The following is a 23,812-nucleotide window of genomic DNA, read 5'->3' as shown; positions in this document are numbered from 1 at the left end:
ACTGCTGACAACTAAGAGACTGAAGCATCTCTCATATGAGGAAAGGATGAGAGAGCTGGGTCTGTTCAGCCTGGAACAGAGATGGCTTGGGGAGAAAACTTGTCAATGTTTACAAATACCTGATGGGAGGGAATAAAGAAGGCAGAGCCTGGCTCTTGTCTGTGGTGCCCACTGACAGGACAAGAGGCAATGATCACAAATTAAAAGATACAAAAATCCATCTAAACACAAGAAAACACTTTTTTATGGTGAGGGTGATCAAACACTAGAACAGGCTGCCCAAAAAGGCTGGGAAGCCTCCATTCTTGGAGATACTTAAAACCCAACTGGACATGGCCCTGGGCATCTGGCTCTAGCTGATGGTGCTTGGAGTAGGGAGGGGGGGGATTAGATGATTTTAAGATATCCCTTCCAACTTCAATGATTTTGTGTTCTACAAGTATATTAGAAACCATTTATAAGCTACAGTCTCATTAAAAAAATAAGTAACACATACATGAAAGAAAGGTATGCGGCTGCATGTATGACAAGCTATGATTTATTCCAAATGAAGTTAGAGTTCACAAAGAACAGCAGATCAGCATAGCTGGGACTGAATTATTTTTTCAACAGTATAAGCGAACAAAAAAGACAACAGCAAAAGTTTTGCCACATCAATATCTCAATATAGTTGTGTGAAAATACCCTGCAGATAATAAAAAAGATGGTCCCATCTTCAGCCTCAGGCTCTTTGCTGTGTTTACCAACCAAGACGCTTCTGTAACATCAGCTTTACAATGCAGATACCCACTGGCTAAGAGCAGACAGGAATCACCAGTCTATATTATTATAATAATTCCATAGGTTCCCAGCAACTTTTTAAATTTCAGTAATTACAAAATGTGCAACTTTAGGACAACTACTGTAAACACTAAAAATTCCAAAACTAAAAATAGTTCCAGTACTAAACTACTACTACAGCAATAGTTTACTAGACACAATTATCTAAAAGGTCTATCTCATCATCTCTCCCTACAGAACTGGATCTAGTTCCAGTGCCCTTCAGCTGTGCATCTCGTCATGTTTCCCAATGAGTCCCGTTTGATCATCTTCCAGGAGTAGGAGTTTTTGTTTTGGGAGTAGGTTGGGGTGGAGGAGCCTGGGGAGAAGAGAGGTAGAGGACAAGAGAGAAAGATATTGCTGTGTGGTTTTGTTTGGTGTTTGAAGGGCCTTATTCCTAAATTAGTCTGTGGAAATTCTTTATTGTTCACTTTATTTCCCTAAGGACTAATCTGTACCAAATACCTTCCACTACTACATTATCGGAGTTGTTGAATTCTAACTGTGAAAACATACCCTTAATTTTTTAGGGGAATAAAGTAACAAAGCAGATTTACTTTACATTCCCATTAAAATAATCATTTAAGACCCTTTCAGTATCCTGATGTTTCACATGCAGCAAATCCTACGTTCTGTTTACTGACCTTTGAGTATAAACCAAATTTTAATCTCTATCTGTTTAAGCATACTTATACACATATTCAAGATGCATCCCCATGGAATTATTAGTTAGAAAATATGCTAACTAGCACCTTTTAATATTATGCAAAACTGCGTCACATTACGACTAACAAAACCACATACTTTAAAATATTTACCTGGTTTGGACTAATCTTTGGGTCACTCCTACAAAAATCAACAGATAATGTGCTAAGTCAGAATAGTCCTCTGCAAAAACACAAATCCTGTTGAATCACAATTTTAGTAAAAATAGAATGGTTGACAATTTTCTAATATGATGTGTTTTCGGAGCATATATTCACCTCAGAACTGGTGAATAAGCTTTCAGCTAGTTTTTCATATCACTTTTCAAAGTACATCACACATACCCATTTTGTTCAGATAGATAAGAATTTCTTTCCTAATAGAAAATGTCTTGAAAGGATAATATCTTTAGCAAGGATAATATCTGTAGAAAGGATAATATCTTTGCTTTTATTAGGTATCACTGTGCCTGATCAACACATGTGGAGGATGCATTTTATATTGTTGAATTTGAAATTTAATAAAACCTGATCAGCTGAGGTTAGGTCTCAGCATTTTTTAAATTGTCCTTCCTTCTGGAAAATAATTACATTTCTACTTCTAGAAATTTGCTACAAATTGTTAAAGGAAGATCTGGGCGTGCGCAACACTCAGGTTGCTTAGGATGGATGGCTATTCTTGATGTTTCTTTTGTCAGTTTATCAAGCAGACTATTCTAGTGCACCACCAAGAACTATTTTAAATATTTGCATCTGGTCAGGCTAAAGCTCTCTTCTACTGTGTTTTTGTAAAGGGAGTTGGGGTACTGCTTTTCTCCAACAGTGGTTGTGGCATCAAGTTGCACACCATAATTTGTAGTATATCTTCTTTTCTCTCAGGGATTCTGATTAATCAGCAACTACAGCAGCAGCTTAAGCAGAACTTAATAGTAGTGAAGGCCTTTTGTCTATAGGGCAGCTCACAAAGCTGGGCAGCAAATGATTCAGTCTCTGCTGCTACACTGCCTTGCAGAAGAAATAAAGTGCTAACAAGAACTTCCTCAGCACAGCTTTCTGACTCCTTCTGCACTACTCAGGAGCACACTAGAGAGAGGAGAGGAATGGGTAACATCTGGAGTTTGTATGCTCTTTGCACAGAAAGGAGGAGAAGCAACCACTACTATTCCTATGACACAAAGACTTCACCCCAATAAACAAGGGGACTTCTCACATTCACTTACCCACCTCAAAACATAGTGAGGTCATGATTTGGCCACCATCAAGTACAGCAAAATCACAATTACTTCAAGGCCTCAGGAGAGGTTTTAAACCCTTAGATAATCAGTTATATTGGAGAAGCTGACTGCAACTTCACTTTCCTGCTTGTACTCTCCTCTTCAGGCAGCTGGCCTTGGGAACCCAGCCAGCAGGCAGCTCCACTCTCTTTCTCAGCTGGCTGACCTTGGGGAAACCAGCCAGCCACTCCACTCTGCTCTGCCTTGCAGGGCCTGGATTGTACTGGAAGCTACAGTCAACCCCATGGGACATAAATGACCTTTTGATAAGACAGTATCAGCCAGCCACAGTCCTGTCAACTGGGAATTAGATCTACAAAACACTTGCACTGCCATATCTAGCCTGGCTTTCTACGGGAGGATTTCTTTATATATGGGAAGAGTAATTAGCATTCTGGCTCCAGAAGAACACAGTGGAGTTTGTTATGTGGTTAAGTTTACTGTCATTCTCTTCACTCTGTACTCCCTTATCTTTAGTTATTTTTTGTGCACTGTGATTGTCCTGGTATTTTTTGCTTTGATTCTGGTTTCTCAAGTTCACGTTGACCCCTGCATTCCTTTGTGCTTTGCATTGAGTTTCTCTGTTTGTATAGATTTCTTCTAATGCTTCTAATATTTTCCAAAGTTCAAACTACAGCAAGGCAGTTTCCAAAATTAAATGAAGTTTAAATTTCAGTTATTTGGTAGCAACCTTATCTGTCTAAATTCATGCCCAAGTACAGCAGCCAATTCCGTAATGCACTTTTTAAAAGTCACTGAAATGCATTTCCCACAGATCATTTACTGTGTCACTCTGAGGTCTTGATCAATGGTCAAAGCACATTTTCTGGCTTTTTCTTTTTTTCCAAAGCCAATATGTTTTACTTTTGTAAAATTATAATCAAAGTTAGGAATTCTTCTAACATACTTGACAGGTATTCCTTCACCACATCTTCCTGCAGTCCATAAACCTCTCCAAGATTTTCTTCTGCAAAGTCACAAGTGCTACCCACAGTGGAAAGTACAGTGAGAAACTATTATACTACATTTCTCTGATCCCACCATGCCCAGGGACACCCATTCAGACCCTCAAGCTCTCATTTGTGGGTTACAGCACAAGCTTTGGTAATCCCGTGGCCTCAAGGCATTAACCAGCCAAGCTAAGAAGATCTACCTTTGACCTACCCTATCACCTGCCTTTGATCTACCCCAGCATTTGCCATACTCTGCAAGAAGACTCCTGAGAACAGCCATTTTAGCTGCCTATTTTATAACTTTTCTTCCGCCAGCACAAACATCCAAGTTAAGGTCACCACCACCTTCTGCCTTCAACAATTGAATTCCACTTTTTCCATCACGTTTTTTTACTGTTCCTCCTTCACACAACCCCTTTCCCCTCTCCAGCTGTTCACACAGACTGAGCCTATCCTGCTCCTGATGTTCCCACACTTCTTCCTTCGCCCACATCCCTACACCTGTGCTCTTTTTGTTCAGTGCAGTTTGCCTTTCAACATTCCAAGCTCTTCTACAGTTGAACTCTCCTCTGCAAATCCCTGCCTTTTAATTAACTGTAGTGTTGTGTTTCAGCAGACATGCAGAGGACAACATTACAGTTAAGATCCTGAACTTCAGTTCAGTACCTCATCCTGTTAATGACTTTTTTTGCATGATCAAGGGCAAGATATTCATTCCTTTGTGCTTCAGTTTACAAGCTTCACAACGCACACACTTGTATTTCTGTTGTTCTCGGGCTTACAAATTCCCACTCAGGACAGGGAATTTGAATCATGTAAGAGAGATACATAATTATAATAAAAGTGGCAATGGGCCAATTTTTAACTGAAAATGGAATAAGACCAGTAGTTAATGGCTTGGGATATCTCTTTAAGGAACACTGTTTTGCCTGTGTTCGATGACAAACGTTTAGTGCCTTTAACATAACAGCTTTGTGGTTGCTCTTCAGTTATGGAGCATGAAGTCACTGCCCAAGTGCATGTCAGTAAATAAACCTCTGATAGGCACCTGCACCACCTTTTTCTCTCTACATCACATTATTCTCTAGGATAAGAATATTTGTGTAGATGTTTATGATAAAGTATAGGCCCCAGATCTTCTCATCAGCTGTGAAGCCCAAATAGTCCTTGGGCCTTTCAATCTACAGTATCTCTTCCTCCCTAAACACAATCAATACACGGAGCTTCCTTATCAACCCAGGTAACAGCAAGAAATAAATTACATACACCTTTCACACCCTGGAAGATTTCTTTTCAAACCGTCAGTTTAATACATTGTGTATACTCATTTATCCCAAATAAAGTACTGATACAAAGCCAAAGAGCCCTTCAAAACATTCTTGCATGGAAAACTCAGAGAATTCATGTTTCCTCTAACACTATTCAGTTAATTTATTTTAGATCCAATACCAAAGGTGACTCCAAAACCACTAATATAAGATACAACCAGGCTAATAGGGAGAAACTGTAACCTTCCTGTCACCACAGTATCATGACTAGACTGCCAGGAACATCAGGCCTGAAGAGGCAGCTTGCACAACCCATACCACAAAAACAATGAAAATGACTCATTCCTGTAGTGAGATTCAAAGGAATCAGCTTTGAATTTGCTTTATCCTGCTCTAATGAACTTGGCTTCCACCTTCGCTCTCAAAGGTGTCACCTCTGCCTCTCGGGTTAACTGTTCTTCCTTTGTCGATGGTCATTTGTTCTAAGCCACAAAATCCAGAAACAGCCGCTCCCACTCACATGACACAGAAGTCAAAGAAAACCTAAACTAAATGATGTCTCCAGACTCACACATATGAGGGGAGAGGGTAAGTAACTTTTGAGTTCCCAGAAGAAGAGATCCAACGTACTTTCCTTCAGATCTTGAGAAAGCACTTGCCCAGATAGGAGGACATCTCTCTGAATTCAAAATCAGATCCCACTGAAGAGCCAACAAGATTTCTGGCAAGAACTACTCAACACAAGGAGAGCAGGGCCTGATGTACTGGTTTAAGAAAAGATTCCCAGGTAATTTTATCCCAAGTCTAGCAGTAATGATGCACATAACACTTTTAAATATTATCCTACTCTGTAGACAGAGAAATTTACAGCATTTGCTCATCTGGGAAAAGAATACGGTATTTAAATGGTTACTTATATTTGAAAATTGCTGTGCTAAGATCCACCAGAATGTACAAAATATCTTTGGGGACTGGGAGGCGCAGTCATGCCAAGACATCCTGCTTATCTGGACAATATCCCTTGAAAACTTTTTTTAATTCTGGCACTAACCCATAAACACCAAGAAGCAGCAGCTGTGTTCCCCTTCTGTAACAGGATGTTGACTGCTAGATCACATTTTCTTAATGTAAACCAAATCCATTAATATTCCAATAAATCAACTCAGTAAACCCTCCTCCAAAAGTCCTCAGGCTGGCCCAAGTGCGGTGATGTGACGCTGAGGCAAGACAGCTTCTTAACTTGGAGATGTCAAGGAAAAATTACTGTGCCAAGGGCACTTTAATGATGAAAGAACCAACACAGGCACAAAAGGCGCTCTCCTTCAGTAAAAGCATAGATACTGCAATGACTAACGAACAATTACAGAGCTGCAGCTAGAGAATTTACCATCAGTGCCAGCATGGGAGGAACCAGGCTCAGAAATGGAGATCTAGAACAAAATTTGCTGTTGCAGAAGTGAAATGACACTGACAAAAGACCTACTATCATATGATTTCAAACAACTATATTAGAGAAAAAAATTGTGTATGGGAGGGGATTCTGCCTTACAAAACCTACATCTTCAGAAACTAAGACAATAAAAAAGTTCACATTATGATCCATAACAAGAAAAGACAATTATAGCTGCTCATTTACATCTCATTTTAACTATAAGTCTACACTACATATCCTTTGGAATAAACCAAGACTGTACTGAAGAAAGATATAAAGGGCAAACAAAGAATGCTATTAAAGATAGATACCTTGATTTATGCCACTATTTTTCACTCGGGGTTCAAGCACTTGAATTGTATCATCTTCAAGGTAGAAGTATATTTTACAATATCTGATTCTATATTGTTCTTGGTTTTTGTCAGGCACTTCCTCCTCAAAATAGGCATCAAAAGACAATACCTATTAAAAACAATAAATAAGTATAAAGCAGCAAAATCTCCAATGCTTTTGTAAAATACCTCAATAAAATAAGATTGTATAGATTATAAGTAACTAAATGTATGGATTTTAGGAGGTAGATTTATTTCTCAGAAATGTAAGAAGAGAAATCCACCTTAAATCACATAAATGTATAATAATTTGCTTGGCATTTTTATTATCACAACATCTAAGCAGCGATGGAACTCTAAAGTAAAGAAATAAATCAAATCTAAAACTATCAGCAGGCTGCTTAGAAAATCTTCTGAACAAAGCACTTTTGATAGTACAATGAGCTACCTAGGTCCTGAAGCAAATTTTAGACTTCTATTCAATGAATTTCTGGAAAATAAAGAGCATTTTGACAGTCATGGATTTATCACTGAGGTAAGTGGAAAGGAGAGTTCTTTTCAAGCAGACCATGCAAGCTGGCTAATGAATGATATTGAAGACTATCAGAGAGAGATGACATTTTTCAGGCGTCACTTAGAGCTGTACAACACTGGCATTTCAAAACTTACCTGGTTCTGCAGTTCAGCAAGTGGGGAAATCTCAGAGAGGATATCAACTGGTCTTCACAGTCTCTTGCAATAGCAATAATGCAAGGAAAAAAACCCTTCATAGGCAAGGCGTTCAGTGGTGGACTGCAGTGGCCTTTACGTTTGGAGATCCCAGCTCAAACTCAGCAAACCATTACACAAGTTTTGCACATCTTGGTATCATTTAATCATCAAGACCAATTTTAAGTGAATGTGCAACAATTATCTACTCACTAGCGTATTATCTACCAAGATACTTGCCATGGTTAAGTATGTGAAAGGAGGCAGTAATTAAAACACGGTTTCCATCCTGCTCCCCCAGCACATTTGGGTCAAATCAGTGCCAAAAAATACTTCATTTTGTGCAATTATTTTATTTAATATATTCAGTTACCTTTATTCTTGATTCATTAGACAAACTGAAGCATTGGAAAAAAGACAACTTACCTCTTATGTTTCAATGAGCATCTGGCAGACCATGGCTTGAAAATTCTTAAAATCTAGTGAACTAGCCAAGGTCCCCATATGACACAGAACAGAACAGTTAATAGTCTTTATTCCTTTAGCACGTGTCTTTGAAAACTTCAAAGTACTTCCATGAATACTAATGACAGAAATTTTAAAACACCCTAATAGAAAAACACAATGTCTTTTTCTACATCTGGGGAGAGAAAGCCAGCGGCTTGCTCGGGAGCACACAAGAACAGCTGCCCTGTGTCCTAGCCAGGCTTCTCAATAGGTTACTCTCCCTCTTCTTCGTCAGGATAACTGCGAGATTAAGAAAATGCTCTTTCCACAAACTCTTTCAAAGGCTAAGACCCCACTCATTTTCAACATGCATCAAACAATATGACAGACACATTTTTGGCATCAACTTTCCTGCACTGTGACCTGCCACCGTTAGGGAAATAAAATTTAAATTTTAATCAAATGACATAACTGTTGCCTGTTAAACCTGATGGCATTAAATCTTCATACAAAAAATCTAGACATGATCAGTTATGGTTTAAGTAGTACAACATGCAAGTTTCCAAAAACCTACAGACAAAAGAACTGAAAATAAATAAAAATTCATTCTGGCCACATATAATTTTTAACTGTGGATTTCACTGTTTTATGTATGAAACACAAGAATACTGGATAGAACATTTGACATACAACAGAGCTAACGTAACTCCATCGCCATTTAACATTTTGTCATCCTTCCATTTGAATAAACATTGGCGTATAGTGTCATTTTTGGTGACCAAAGTACCTTTCTTGGCCTTCAGCTACTATTCTGGAAGGACCAGGAGCCCTATGTAAATCTCTTGAATACTCCAGGGGACTTAAAAGGTACTATGGTAGAACCACTACAGCCCAGTCTGAACATCCTGGGGTTCAGCTGACAAGGAGGCGGATTTAATTCATTGCCCAACTGCTGATAAGCCATGCAACCATTGTAAACTTCCATTGATGCTGTACCCTCTTCTCCCTGTTCTGCTGGTCCCACCTGAATATAGCCATTAGAGTATAGGCACTGGACAAACATATTCTTCAAGTGTCCTATTTGATTACTAACTGTTCTTAATTTTGCCAATGATCTTCTCTGAGAATGGCTGTCTCGTGAGACACCAGCCAAGTGAAATGGTTTGTTTGCATAGATCTCCAAGCACAATCAGGTCCTAAATACACTGTATTTTTTTCTTTCACTGACCATACACCTATGTCCTGGTTTACTCCACTTGAGGAGTTTGTACAACTTCTTTTGCATTTAAACTTTATTCTCTTTATATTCTTATCAACATGCTTGTGTATGAAATAATATGCAGCAGGCAACTGCAATTTTGCAGATCAAAACATATGATTCAGGAAAGCTTAGAAGGGGAAGCAACAGAAAAGAAGATGGGTTACTTTTAATTTTAAAGCAGAGTTAATTTTAAAAATACTTGAAATGTAACACTTCCTAACTCATGTCTCATCTGTAGTACATTGCTGTGTGCAATGTTCCCATCCCTCTCTTTAAAAAATTAAATGTTGCGTATGAAAACCAAGAGTAACAAATATTGAATAAGCTTGATGGTATCTTGTAAAGTTGGCACTACATTTGCCTGACACCTGTGGTATTCAAAGTATAAGCCCAGTGACTCGTGTGTGGACTTAATCGTAGAATAAATTACATTTACACCTGCTTCCTATTAGGCATATGGAATTGCAAACATTGTTTTTTAACCTACTTAATAATGAAGTTTTATGCCTGTCCTTCCTCCAACTACTATGGTATTGCTGAAAGTTAGAAACCAAACAAAAATGGTAAGAAAGCAGACTAGATATAAAAGATAAACACCTACTCAAACCATTTTTCACATAGACCATTTTGCTGAGTCACAAACTGCAGCACTGGAGGACATACCTGCATTCTAGGCTCCTAAATGGGGAAGCTAAATCAGTTGGGTAGTACCTTTGAACTGTCTGCAATTAATACAAACACATGAGCCCCCCAGAGGACAATTCTGAACCTGCAAAATCCTGTCCTGTATTGCTCTGTGGAAGAATACACTGCTTAGAAAAGGAATGTCAAAAGCTACTTAGCTCATCCCACCAGCCAAGTTCAATGGCAGGTCCCCACTGCCTCCTACCTAACACCTTCCTTTCATAAACTTGGGTCTAATTCATGCTGAATTATGTATGACCCTGAGAAGCCAATGCATGCCTTCTCATTGAAAGGGTGCAGATAAAGCAAGTACAGGACAGGCTGAATCCTTAACACTGTGGCACACACAGTTTTGGTCCCCACTATAGAAGAAAAGATGTAGGCAGGCTGGAGAGGGTCCAGAGAAAGGCCACGAAGATGATCAAAGGACTGGAAAGCCACCACACGAGGAAAGGCTGAGACAACCGGTTTTGTTCAGCCTTGTGAAAAGAAAGCTTAGGGGAGACCTTATCACCATGTTCCAGTATTTAAAGGGTGGCTACAGGGAAGACTGAGACTCCATTTTTTACAAGAAGTCACATGGAAAAGACAAGGGGCAATGGGTACAAGTTACCCCTGGGAAGATTCCGATTGGACATAAGCGGGAAATTTTTCACGATGCGAAACAATCAGCCATCGGAATAATCTCCCCAGGCAAGTGGTGGATTCCCCAACTTTGGACACTTTTAATATTCAGCTGGACAGGGTGCTGGGCCATCTTGTCCAGACTGTGCTTTTGCCAAGAAAGGTTGGTCCAGATGATCATTGAGGTCCCTTCCAACTTGGTGTTCTGTGATTCTTGAGCGCATCGCTGAAACCTATGTGAGCAATGCTAAGGACTTCTGAGGTAATGCTAACCAAAGTCATAGCATCATAGAATCATAAAATCATAGAATCATAGAATAGTTTGGGCTAGAAGAGGCCTTCAAAGATCATCTAGTCCAACCTAGTCCCATGTTATCTGTTCAAGGCTCACATTTTCGTGTAGTAGTTCTGGTCTGCCAAAGGGACAAAGGCATAATTGTACTGCAATTACCTGCATGGCTCATCTTTTAGAGCAAAAATTATGAGATTAGCCATTCTTCCCAATATTTAAACACTGTAATCATTTAGTCATGCAACATTTCTGTGATCTGTTGAATGGTTTCTTTTTCTGGATCATTTTCCTTCTCTGATTGTAGGCCTTTTGCTTTAGAAATAAAGCATTGCTAAGTAGAATTTCATGTAAATTTAAACACGGAAAGAAATTACAGCATGCTAGAAAATTCATATAATCACAGATTACAGTTATTTGATAAGTCTCTAACTTTAGAGGTGTCACTACATTCTTACAAAAGAAAAAAATATTAATTTTAAATTCCTGTGTCTATAATAGCACAACCTACCTATATTACACATGAACTGATCACACAAAAGTCAACAGGAATTTGAGCAAGCAAACATGATGGCATAAGTGAATTCTGAGTCTATGGCATTCCACTGTGGTTAATGGTTCCCGAATGCCCATGCACATTTTCTCCTGGACTGGTGCCTGCCCTACGTTCACTCTTACCAGGCTGCCAGATAATTTCTTTACTGTCACCATTTTCACTAAAAAGAAACATATCAACCGGTTCCTTATTTTTATTATACCCTGTAGGAGATGTATCCCAATACATAAGTACTTGTATATGTTGCTGTATGGCATGATACATGTTTATATTAATTGTTCAACATACTATTATAATCTGATGGATAAATAGATATTACTACTCCTTTTGTCAATCTAGGAAGGTTTTTTTGCATGCACAAAATAATCTTCTAAAGTATGTGACTAACAGAATTTCACCTTTATATTGTCTTTGTTATATTGTAGCTATTCACAAAAAATATACAGATTTCTGCATACCTGCTTGTCAAATGCTACCCAAGAAGGAGCATCACTGCCCATCCCTTCGGGAAACACACTGTATTTAGGTTTCAGCTTCTGACCAGGTAACAGTTCACCTCCTATTCCAGGTTTATCTTCTCCAACCAGCATAGCAACATTATTGCAGAAACCCCAGTATTGTGGCTTGTGGAACTTTTCTTTCCCTATCTGTCAAAAGTTTGGAAGAAAAAGAGAAAAAAAAGAAACATTTGTGTGTTTGTTTTTAAATCCATAAGAATTAATTATCTAGGCAAGAGGGTTAATCATGCAAAAGTTTCTCCATAATTACTTTTAATACAGAGTCTAAAAACCTGTAACAACTGGAATGCTGCAAGTGAAGTGACATGTTTCTGTGGTCAGTTTGCCAACCTTGCAGATGAAAATGGAAAAATATTCCAGTAATTTACCCAGGCTGCGAGACAGGATGATACTGGCCATTTCCGCGTTCCCCCCCGCCCCCCCCGCTTCTTCCTTCTAACAAGGATTGAGGATTGAAGCAAGTCACCCACCACAACTGTTGCAAAAGACAGAAGGGAAAAGCCTTTTCTATAGATCTCTGGATCAGGAGTACCCAGAGAAGAGCTTTCTTTTATTACCTATGTCAAAGATCTTATTTATACTTGCATCCCCAAGTGCAAAGTAAATAGCATTGTACTAGTGAATACAGTTGAATATTGGGAGGTTGGATATGAATCAAAAGACAGAATATTCATTTTACCTAGGCTTATTCCAAAAGGTCTCTGTAGTGATTTCTTAATATTATTATTATTTTTTCAGGCAACTAAGGATGACGTGCTTAAAAAAATATGCACAACCAATTGCAAAGAAACCCATCTTGCCTACTTGCATTTTGCGTCTGAGGCTGGAGTCAGTCTTGACATGACACAAAAAAGCCTCTGGCCTCACATGAACATCAGTCCTGCCTGTGGGAATGTCCCTCCCCATGAGCTGTTAGGTTTGCTGGCCAGTTCCTTCCAAGGGAGGCTGCCAGTGTTGGGCTGCGCTTGGGCAGCAATCCCTAAATGATCTCATACATCAATCTCACACAAAAGGACAGAGAAATCATAGAATCACAGAATCATAGGATGTCCTGAGTTGGAAGGGACCCACAAGGATCACTGAGTCCAATTCCTGTCCCTGCACAGGACAACCCCACAGTTCACACCATGTGTCTGAGGGCTTGTCCAGTCTCTTCTTGAACACTGTCAGGCTTGGGGCCGTGACACCTCCCTGGGGAGCCTGTTCCAGTGCTCCACCACCCTCTGGGGGAAGATCCTTTTCCTAATGTCCAACCTAAACCTCCCCTGGCACATCCTCCTGCCATTCCCTCGGGTTCTGTCACTGGTCACCAGAGAGAAGAGATCAGCGCCTGCCGCTCCTCCTCCCCTTGTGAGGAAGCTGTAGCCGCCATGAGGTCTCCCCTCAGTCTCCTCTTCTCCAGGCTGAACAAACCCAGTGACTTTAGCCACTTCTCATACAGCTTCCCCTCCCAACCCTTCAACAACTTCGTAGCCCTCCTCTGGACACGCTTCAGTAGCTTTATATCCTTTTTATACTGTGGCACCCAGAACTGCACACAGCACTCAATACAGGAAAGCAAAACAAAACTAAACAAAACAGGAAAAGCCAACAGAAAGCTCCACCGACCCTTGCCCCCATGAGCAGCAGCCCTGACTCATTAGCTCCTGTCACTCTAGCATTCCTCCCTCACCCTCTCAAATCCTCAAAACACTTTGTCCAGGAATGCAGAGATGCGTCACGGCGTAATGGCACCCCAGCACACCTCATAAGGGGAGATGTAGACTACTGGAGCTGCGCTTTTCCTTGGCCTGGGACTGGGTGAACATGAGAGAAGATGAGGCTGAAGGAGAAGGAACTGATGTTGTGGGTGAGAACAGAGAAGGCCCTGAGCAGAGGAAAAGACTGGACAGCACCATTTTCATAGTGCCACCAGAGCAGGTGTCGGCAAAGTAGCAGAGGGTCAAAATTGCCTCTTATTCAGAAGACTGCACAACACTAATAATCACACACAAATATGTTTAAACTAGTACTCCCCAAAAAGGTGTAGACAGCACTTAAGTTGCTACAAGGAATAAAAAAAAAAGGCCAAGAAAACCAGCAAAGGAACAGATCATTGGTTTGCATCACAGCAACATTCAAGTGCTCCAAGATAACATAACACACACTCAGCATGGCAGTTCTGGGAAGAAGTGCAAGCAATGAGGCAGCAAAATCTTAAAGTAACCAAGTATGTATTGCATTCTGCCCATGTGAGAGTGAGAAATCTGGATGGCACCTAAGCAGCCTCATGGCTCGTGACATTCAATGTGCGTAATAGACAACACTACTGCACACTGGGAGTTACAATCTGAACCATTCACCTCCCTTGTGGTGCTCTAAATACAATGACACAGGATATGGAGCTGCCCTTGACACGAACAGCTCTATCACCACCTTAGCTTAACCTTTGCTTAAAATCATTTTGCATACCACTTGTGTCCTTTTGCAAGGACAATGGCATGGAAAATAATAAATAACTTACTATTTTTACAAATTGTTTTTAATACCATAATAATCAATGGTCATACCTTGCTTAGGTTAACAAAAGCTGGGCTAGTAAGCACCTTTTGAAACTGTTACTGCAAAACAAGAGAAGGCTCACAAACTAGGGACAGTAATGACTGGGAGTATGGAAGCACTTCTCCAAATAAGATATTTAAAAGGTAAGCAACATTTTGAAAATATGTAAATAAAAGGGTACATGACAAGTACCATAGTTGAAAAAATAATACAGAGGAAAATAAGATGGGCTCCTGAACTGTATGTTTATAACTCAGGAACAAGGGTTATTGAATAAAAGAGAAAATCAACAAAAGGAAATACTTCTTTGCATAACAACTAGTTAAGCCATGTCCCGCCTGCCTCACAGCACTGCTCATGCTAGGAATTTAACAAGATTTTTTAATAATAATGCTCAAAATAAAATATTTCATATCAGCACATTTTTTGAGCTGTGACATAAAATTTCATGCTTTGGTGCACAGTGTAAGCACTGACATTCAGGCTTTAGGAACAGATCTTCATGTGGTCATCTCACCCTTCCCTGAAGAAGTGAACACAGGCTCTCTCCTGGTATAAGACTCTGGAATAGATGGGCACTGACAGGGTTTGGCACCTAAGCTTTGTAACACATCTGCACTTGGGATGGTTTTCTCCCTCTCTTTTGGGCACTACAGAGCTGCCCTTTCTTCTATTTCTTTTTTTTTTTTTTTTTTTTTTTTAGTAATTTTGTTCATTGGTAAGCTGATAAAGAGTTGGGGAGAAGACAGAATGAGAGGGAGCTTTCTGCATTTGTCAGCTCAAATGTAAAATAACTGTAGTCAAGCTGAGTTTTAAAGTGGAAATTTCTAGGTAGAAACATCTGATTTATATTGAAGGTGCTAGAGAACTGATCCACTTTTTGGCACAGCAAGTATTTAAGTATTTTCCCCCTATTACCAAAGCATAAGTTAGGGAGAAAGGCATAGTTCTCAAACCACAGTGAGGGCAGAGGTTTAAGTGAGCAAAGGAATGCTTTTCATGTCCCCAAAGCTTCTTCTAGAAGCATTTTCTGTTCATCTGTTTCTGGGTGTTGGTGAGCTACAGTGTGGTAAAGTGTTCATCAAAGTCATCTAGGTTTGGTCCTGCTGGAAGTTTTTCAGAATTTAGGGTTGAAATCACAACATCATTCCCAATTTGAAATGAAAAATACATGGCCCAACATCTGAAATTCTGTTAAGAAACTTTTGTGGCATTCTTGTAACTTTTTAGGGTTCAACAGAAAGACTATTTTAGATTCCTGATCACAGAATTACTTATAAGCCCCTTCGCCATGAAAAGCACCTAAAACCATGTGCAAAATACTATCTTCCAAAAATATGTAATTTCTTTAAAAATAAAACAAAACAACAATAAGTTTATGAAAAAGAGTACTTATAATTGAAGATTACAAAAGAGAAAAATGACATTTGGGAAACTTCAGCTAATGAACTCAGACCACATCCAGCCTAAAATAGAGACAGAACATCATGTTACCTCCACAGTAATATTAAATGACTTCTAAAAGAAGTCTGTGAGGGTGCAGGGAAAGAGCTTTACTGTGTCTGCTGTGCTAATGCAGCTAAACCGAGCAGGCCGTATATCTGCTGAACAAAGCTAGCCATTTTCTGTGCGGTGAGCCTGAAATAAATATTGAGGATATATTCAATAGTGACTAATGCAAAGGTCAGGATTCTCTGACTGCAGCTACTGGCTTTGCAAACTCAGGCACTGCAGTCCTTAGGGAAGACTGCCTTGTGCTCTCCTCATCTTGCTCTTTAATACTCCGGTACAGAGTCAGAGCAAACTCATCAGTGAGATGCATGTTTCAGCTGAAGCAAACACAACTGAAAACCTCTCACCACAGTGGCTGGAGGGATGAGGGAGCCCTGTGACATGTGCTACCTCAGGAGCTATGTGTTTTTAACCAAGTTCCACAGGGAGCTATAGCAGAAGCCACTGGTAGCAGTCCAGTTCTCTTCCCCATATCCAGTTTTAATTCCCACCCTGAGAACAGCAGCTGCACTGTGCAGGTACTGTTCACATCCTGTATCAGGATGAACTGTGGCATTTCTGAACTACTCCAGGCTGCTGATACAGTCTGTTGCTTGCTTCCACTAAAGAATGGAAATAAATGCAAATGCTGCATACTGTGCCAGTCAAATTCATGTGACCTCCTGCCCCGTAGAAAGCACAGGTCACCACCAGATAGAAATAAGACAAACAGCAGAAGTTCCTGCAATACTTATAGGTAGCATCACTCACAGAGTTAGCAGGCACTGCTTAGTGAAAAGCCATATTTCATCTACCAGTTTACAAATCTTTTATCATCTCTGGCTTGCTGCTGAGGTTTCAGTATGTTCAGAGGTTAAGTGGTACTGTGAAAGGATAATTACCTTCAGACATTGTTCCCAGCAACTGTCGTGCCCCTCTAACACATCCCAGAACAAGGTGCATCAACATTAACAGCCTGGATCAGTACAGGAAAGACATGGACGTGTTGGAGAGAGTCCAGAGGAGGCCACCAAGATGATCAGAGGGCTAGAACACTTCTCCTGTGAGGACAGGCTGAGAGAGTTGGGTTTCTTGTTCAGCCTGGAGAAGAGAAGGCTCTGGGGAGACCTTTATGCAGCCTTTCAGTACTTAATGGGAGCTTATAAGAAAGACTGTGACACACTTTTTTGTAGTACCTGTAGCGATAAGAAGCAATGGGCTTAAAGTAAAGGAGGAGAGATTCAGACTAGATACAAGGAAGAAACTTTTTACACTGAGGGTGGTGAAACACTGGCACAGGTTGCCCAGAGAGGTGGTAGATGCCCCATCCCTGGAGACATTCCAGGCCAGGCTGGACAGGGCTCTGAGCAACCTGATCTAGTTGAAGATGTCCCTTCTCATGGCAGGGGGGTTGGACTAGATGTCCTTTGAAGGTCCCTTCCAACCCAAACCATTTTATGATTCTATGATTCTATTAGCTTGCTCTTATTGCCTGAGCTGGTACAGTCTGAGAAAAAACAACAAACAGATATGAAGGGTCCAAAATGCAACCCTGATGGGCAGCTACAGGAAGATCTGGGTTTGAGGGCTGTGAATAGACAGAGATCTTGAGGAGTGGGGCTGAGGGGCAGGAGGCAGTGGAAGGGGTTCAGGAAAGAAGGCCAGGGCAAGGAGAAGGGAAGGCACAGCAGGCAGGCTTACTTATAAAAAGGTTGGCAAGCACTCTGTCGAGAAAAACTAATGTCCAATTCTGGCATTAATAATTATAGAGCAGCAGAAAATACTCAAGCAACAGTAGCATAGTTGAGGACAATTCCAAGCTCCTGCAATAAACAAGGAAGATGAGGAATTTGTGCTGAACCACTGAAGTTTGCAACAGAAATTGATATTCTCAAGCATGTATTTCCCCCGAGATCTATAAACTCATTATCCAATTCTCTGAGAAATGCCATGCCAAATTGTTGCAGAGAATTCTCTCTTCAAGAGAGTTTTCAAACTTCAGGCATAAAAATACACTGGTCAGCTAGCATCTGGTAAATCTGACCCGTATGAATACAGAGTCTTCTCCATTAGCTGCTGATATAGGGCAAGAACATGAATGTGGTATCAGAAGCAGCAGCCACCTTCGACAACACAAGGTGGACCAGTGACACTAACAAAGCAAGTACTGGTGGTGTTGTATCACGATCAGCGTCATTCCTAACACGGTCGGGACTCTGAAAGGACACACTTTTTCCTGCAGTAACAGAGGAGATCTATTAAATGCTATGTTTCCACAACATGCAGGATTAAACATGGTTATCAAGATCCGTGATTTTCTGTCCTGACAAACAGGTGACATACATGTAACTGGCATGAAAAAAGCTGAAAATGTCGCTGTTGCACAATTTGAATATCAGTTGGACTCTACAAACAGAAGCTACTCCCCATAGCTCTTAGAACATTGGCTTCAATGGCAGGAACAAATGAAAAGAGAAATTCCCCTTTTCCAGGGTACGCAAGAGGTAGTGAAATTTGCAAACAGGTAACCCATGAGTTATTGTTTGTGAAAATAAAGAAATTAATAAACTCGTGAATTCAACAAGATAATATATGATGTGTGAATACCATGTCCTGCCACTGCTGGGCAGACGAGGGCACTTCTTCAAGGCTGTCAGGGCGGAGGAGCACCAGCCTTGCCGAGGGGCAGCAGCACTCCCAGCACAGACTCTGGCCTCCCCAGCCTCAGCAAAGGGAAAAAGCAAATTCTGCCCCCTGAGGAGGCGGACCTCACAAGCAGGCAGGAGATGGGCTAATCCATGCGCAAAATACCAGCCTGTGCTATTGTTACATCTCCTGATTGCCCACATGTGAACCTGACAGGCACTGCTGATGAGCAGGTTATCTTTAGACTTCTGTTCAAGGAATAGGAGTTTTAAAGGAGGTGAAGGGGGCTTATTTGACGAGTGGATTTGTGTGTACACAAACTACTGTAATCTTGATTTTAAAGAGATTTGAAAAAACAGGGGCGGTTCCTTTTACTTCATTTGTAGACGGTAAATATTTCATGCCTCTGATGCCTTCTGCTAGCCATCATTCTTCTCTGCCCCATGAAACCAACCATCAAACATGGCATTGCTTGTGCTGTGCCTGTCCCTTTCATCCCTGCTCTTCATTCACCACAAAGGAAACATTACCTTATGTTACCGTAGGAACCATTCTGCCTGTTCTAAAAGTGTCACCTTCCTGTGTTTCCCTCTGGTCTCATTAGTTATGATGCCCGAGCAGCAAGATTTTGTCCCAGCTACACAGGACTGTAGCAGCAGCATGGCTCTCGGGGATGTTGCTGGTTACAGCTAAGAGAGGGAAAAATAGTAAAAACCAGCCAGCAGCAACTGCCTTTCGCAGTGCCAGCAGCAGGGGTGGCTGCAAGCTGCCCAGCATCCCTGGAATTTGCTACCAGCTGGAGATGAAACATTTCTGCTCCTGACTGGAGCAGAAGGAAGCATTCCCAGCAGAGCTAACTAGAAGTAATAATAATCATAATGGAGGAGTAACACAAGGGCCAGTGGCTCTTACATCCAGAGACCTAAGTGCTATGAAAGGATTTCTTACTTCTCACATGTGGAGGCAGTTCTTGCTGCCCTAAGTCAGACTCTATGTCCCTAACTACCTTAAAGCTCTGATTTTCTGGGGACATCCCAGCCAACTCATTAAGCACATCCCAAAGTAAACTAGAAGTAGACAAAACCCATATAAACTCCTCTTCCACTGCCTTTCATGGGCCTATATACGAGGCCAGTGGAGGCATTAGGGGCAGAGAAAAGAGGATTGAAGCGGTAGCTTGAACAGTGGTAAGAGTGGAATTAATACCCATTAATTATAAACCAAGGGCTGACAGGAACAGCAATCCCCTGCCCTCTGCTCGTCCTTCTTCAGGGCATGCTTTGCTACGGTTCTTTCTGTGCGGTACGAGGTGTTGATGGCAATGCTCAGAGTACTAACAGGTGAAAATATTTTTTTCCTTTTTAATTTAGCTAGACCAGTGACACATTTTTTCCTTTGAATATGCTCTTATTGGCCTCTCATTTGTGGAACTATATGAAAATAAAACTAGATCTAATAGCCAACAACTAAGCAGAGATCAGAAATGCTTTTTAAGAAAGGCAAGTTATCAGTATTAAGTCCACTGTCTCAAGGACTATCAAAATCATAACTTGGAGAACTGACAATGGTATAACTATGGTTTTAGAATGCTGTCTAGTGGCAATTGTGACTTGGTTTTCACACCTTTAGTTCTCATAACACATATATCCACTATGTGTACTTCAGCATAGGGTGTTTCGGAGACAACTCCGAAAACAATAATCCTGATCAATTAAGTTAAATTAAAATTTGGAGGAGAAAAATGTCTCGGACAACATTGAGCTGAGCTATTCTGCTTCCACCCAGCAGATACCAATGATATACACCTATTTCAGAGTTGCTGATATGCTCACTCAGCAGTTACCTGAAACATTATAACTTTTTAATACAAATTTGAATTCAGCAAGAGAGATTGAGTAGTCACCACCAGGTCTTTTTTGTTTCTTCCTTTTTCCTTCTAAAATGACAGCACCTAGCCTGCCATTTATGGGGGAGAAGTTGCCTGTAAGATCCTCACTGCTTGTAAGCTGGGCTCGTGCTGCAAGAGGTCCTGTGTGTGCACACACCTGTGTAATGCTGACACACCAAGTGAGGCTGGGCAGTCCACATATTTCTACACAATTTAATGTTCCCGGTCCCAGCACCTAGGCAGCTACCATTGGCTCTACTTATTTTTTTTAAGGGAACTGCCAGAGCTTTTACACTGGACCATACAGTGCAAACTGATCCATAGCTCACAAAGTGGACTCCCAGATGTGCTACCAGCATGGACAAGTCTCATATTGAAGGGGTAACAATGCTTGTGGTATCATTGACATTAATACATGTGTCTTGACAAATCATTTGCAAATTGGCCCTGAAATACATTATCACCATGTACACTCTCTCTCATAGGGCAGACCAGACTCATGAGCTAGCAAAGCACCGCAACAGTCCAGATGCAGAAACAGGGACTCTAACAACCACAATATATTCACAGTGTGAAAATGACAGATTCCCTTCCAGATATTTTAACATTATTTTAAAAGTCTACATTGTTTCACCTGCCTCCTGAAGGCACCAGCTTACAGTGCCACACCCAAATCCTTCCTCACCTCCTGCACCATATCACAGTACGGATTGCATTCAGCAAATTTCTAGCTACACTTAATGAACAAGCTTGAAATAGTGATGGCAGTCTTCTCTTTTGTTTGCTATTGTAGCTTACTATGAAAATACCATCTTATATATTCAGACTGCCAATGGTATTTAATAGCACTGGCAAGTCTGTAAAGCTGTGTTAGTATCCCTAGTGTCTCCCTCGACCACTGCAAAGACTTTTTGAGTTATTTAGAGTCTATCTGCCTCTCCCCGGTCTGCTTTGCTGAGAGAATCATAGAACGTTAAGGCTTGGAAGGGACCTCAGAAGATCACCTAGTCCAATCCCCCTGCCAGAGCAGGAACACCTAGATGAGGCTACACAGGAAGGCGTCCAGGCAAGTTTTGAATCTCTCCAGAGTAGGAGACTCCACACTCCCCTGGGCAGCCTGTTCCAGTGTTCAGTTACCCTCATCGTTAAGAAGTTTCTTCCCATATTTAAGTGGAACCTCCTGTGTTCCAGTTTGTACCCACTGCCCCTTATCATTGGTTGTCACAGAGAAGAGCCTGGCTCCATCCTCATGACACTCACCCTTTATATATTTATAAACATTAATGAGGTCACCCCTCAGTCTCCTCCAAGCTAAAGAGACCCAACTCCCTCAGCCTTTCCTCATAAGGGAAGTGCTCCACTCCCTTAATCATCTTTGTTGGCCTGCACTGGACTCTCTCCAGCAGTTCCCTGTCCTTCTTGAACTGAGAGGCCCAGAACTGGACACAATATTCCAGGTGCAGTCTCACCAGGGCAGAGTAGAGGGGGAGAACTTCTCTCGATCTACTAACCACCTCTCTTCTAATACGCCCCAGGATGCCATTGGCCTTCTTGGCCACAAGGGCCAAGAGAGACGCAACGAGAGCTCGAACAGCCCCACAAGCAGCAGCCAGACCCCTCAGTCCCGGCGCGGCTGCCAGGTGCTCCCCGTCCCAACGCACAGCCGGAGGAGGTTCACACGCTCAGCCGCATCTCTCTTTCCACCTGCCGGGTGAGGAGAAGGGGGAGAGGCCTCGCCGCGGCATCGGCGCTTGCTCGCCAGCTCCGGGGTCGGCTCCGCAGGGAGCAGGCGTGCCTCAGCCCCTCCCGCCTGCCCCGCCGGCAGCCACAGCGCGTCTTGTGCCAGCCTCGGCTCCCCTCAGGCGGAGCCTTAGGGAGTGGCGGCCGGGCCAACCGACGCCGGCACCGCCCTTACGCAGTCCCGGCACCGGAGAAGGGGCGGGGAAGGGCCGTCCCCTCCGCTGTCACTCACTTTCCGGTCGCGGGAGACCCCAGGCAGGAGCGGCAGCGCCATGGCCGACCCGGCCCCGCCGGCGGACCCGCTCCCAGCCCGCGCCGCTGGGGGCGCCGTTGCTTGGAGACCGGCCCGATGGCGTCACGGGGGGCGGGGCGAAGGGAGGCGTAGCCAAGCGGGGTGCTCGAGGCCTCGGCCCCGCCCCGCGGCAGTTGGCTGGGGCCGTTGTGGCTCGGGGCCCGCGTGCTCGCTCGCTCCGGCGCCGATGCTATAGCCCGTCCAGGCGGTACGGGAGGGAGCCCCTGGCCTTAGTGCTCAGGGAGCCCCTGGCCTTAGTGCTCAGGGAGCCCCGGCCCTGCAGAGGGCGGGCTGTGTGGTCGTGCCGGCCCAAATAGGGAAGACGAGTCAGGGTTTGGGGCCGAAGCATGAATACATTTATTTAAATTTTTGATAATTCATTACCATCTTCTCCACAAGTCTCTCAAAATTTACCTCAGGCCCAAAGCGTTTAGTCCACTTCCTCCCTCCTGCCGGGGGGCAGTAACCTCTGTCCGAACATGGTTCCCCCAAAAATAACTTGGGAACCAGGGTCATAGACAGGAGCAAATCATGCGACATTTACCGTTTCCTACACGAATTAATTTCTGATATTTTTCATTTTGTGACTCTAAGAGTCCCATTTTACTTTGGGAGCCTTGAAGGCTTGGGGAGGTGAGGGGCGGGATGCTTTTATTTTTTTCCTTTTTTTTTTTTTTTTTTTTGCATTTTAGTCCATGGGGATGGCAAAACTAGGTCAGTGGGTTTCCACTTTCTGTTTTCCCAGTGTTGTATTATGCACCTGCATTTGCATTTAGTGTGGAAAGGTAAACAGTTAAAATGTATTTTAATTGAAAAGAAAAGGAACAATCATTCACCATTTTAATCACATTCGTTTCATACAGTGGGTGGTATTATGCTCAAATTTAAATTTCAAACAGAAAATACACTGAGAGTTTCTCACGGATGGCTTGGGGGGGAAGGGTTGTTTCTTTCGTGGAAGTAACATTTTCCTTGTTAATAAGGGAGGATGTGTTCCCTATCGCCTCCCAAGCTTGTTTCAGAGAACAGCAACCATGCTAAGTTATGCTCCTCCATTTACATAAAGCTGTTAATGAACATATTTTTTGAATTACTACTGCTTTTTTACAAAAAAATGAGTTTATGGATTAAATAGCTAGCTGAAACACAAATATTTCAATTCTGATATGCCATCACGCTGTCTCAGAGGACCTGTACTTCAGTTGCTTGATGTCCTCATTCTCATAGATGGAGTGGATCTCCCCTGCCATATTTTACACTCTATGATGCATCATGCCATGAAATTCCCACATCTCATCTCTCCTCCCTGAAACAGGGGCTTGTGTAAGAGCATGGGTGAGATATT

The 23,812-nt window shown here is 42.0% G+C and overlaps 1 protein-coding gene across 1 annotated transcript in view; it reads right to left on the bottom strand.

Annotated features, from left to right (window-relative positions):
* EFHC2 (EF-hand domain containing 2) overlaps positions 1 to 22,520 on the bottom strand; it is a 67,603-nt gene extending 45,083 nt beyond the window's left edge. The window contains exons 1-3 of the mRNA XM_065851276.2: positions 22,408 to 22,520; positions 11,810 to 11,998; positions 6,762 to 6,912 (exon numbers count right to left, since the gene is read on the bottom strand). Of these exons, the coding sequence (XP_065707348.1) occupies positions 6,762 to 6,912; positions 11,810 to 11,998; positions 22,408 to 22,449 (382 nt within the window). The 5' untranslated portion in view covers positions 22,450 to 22,520. The remainder of the gene's footprint in view (positions 1 to 6,761; positions 6,913 to 11,809; positions 11,999 to 22,407) is intronic.
* Positions 22,521 to 23,812: the final 1,292 nt, after the last annotated feature.

Source organism: Patagioenas fasciata, chromosome 1 (assembly GCF_037038585.1).
Source record: "Patagioenas fasciata isolate bPatFas1 chromosome 1, bPatFas1.hap1, whole genome shotgun sequence".
Taxonomy (NCBI): domain Eukaryota; kingdom Metazoa; phylum Chordata; class Aves; order Columbiformes; family Columbidae; genus Patagioenas; species Patagioenas fasciata.
This window is presented reverse-complemented; position numbering and strand designations above follow the sequence as displayed.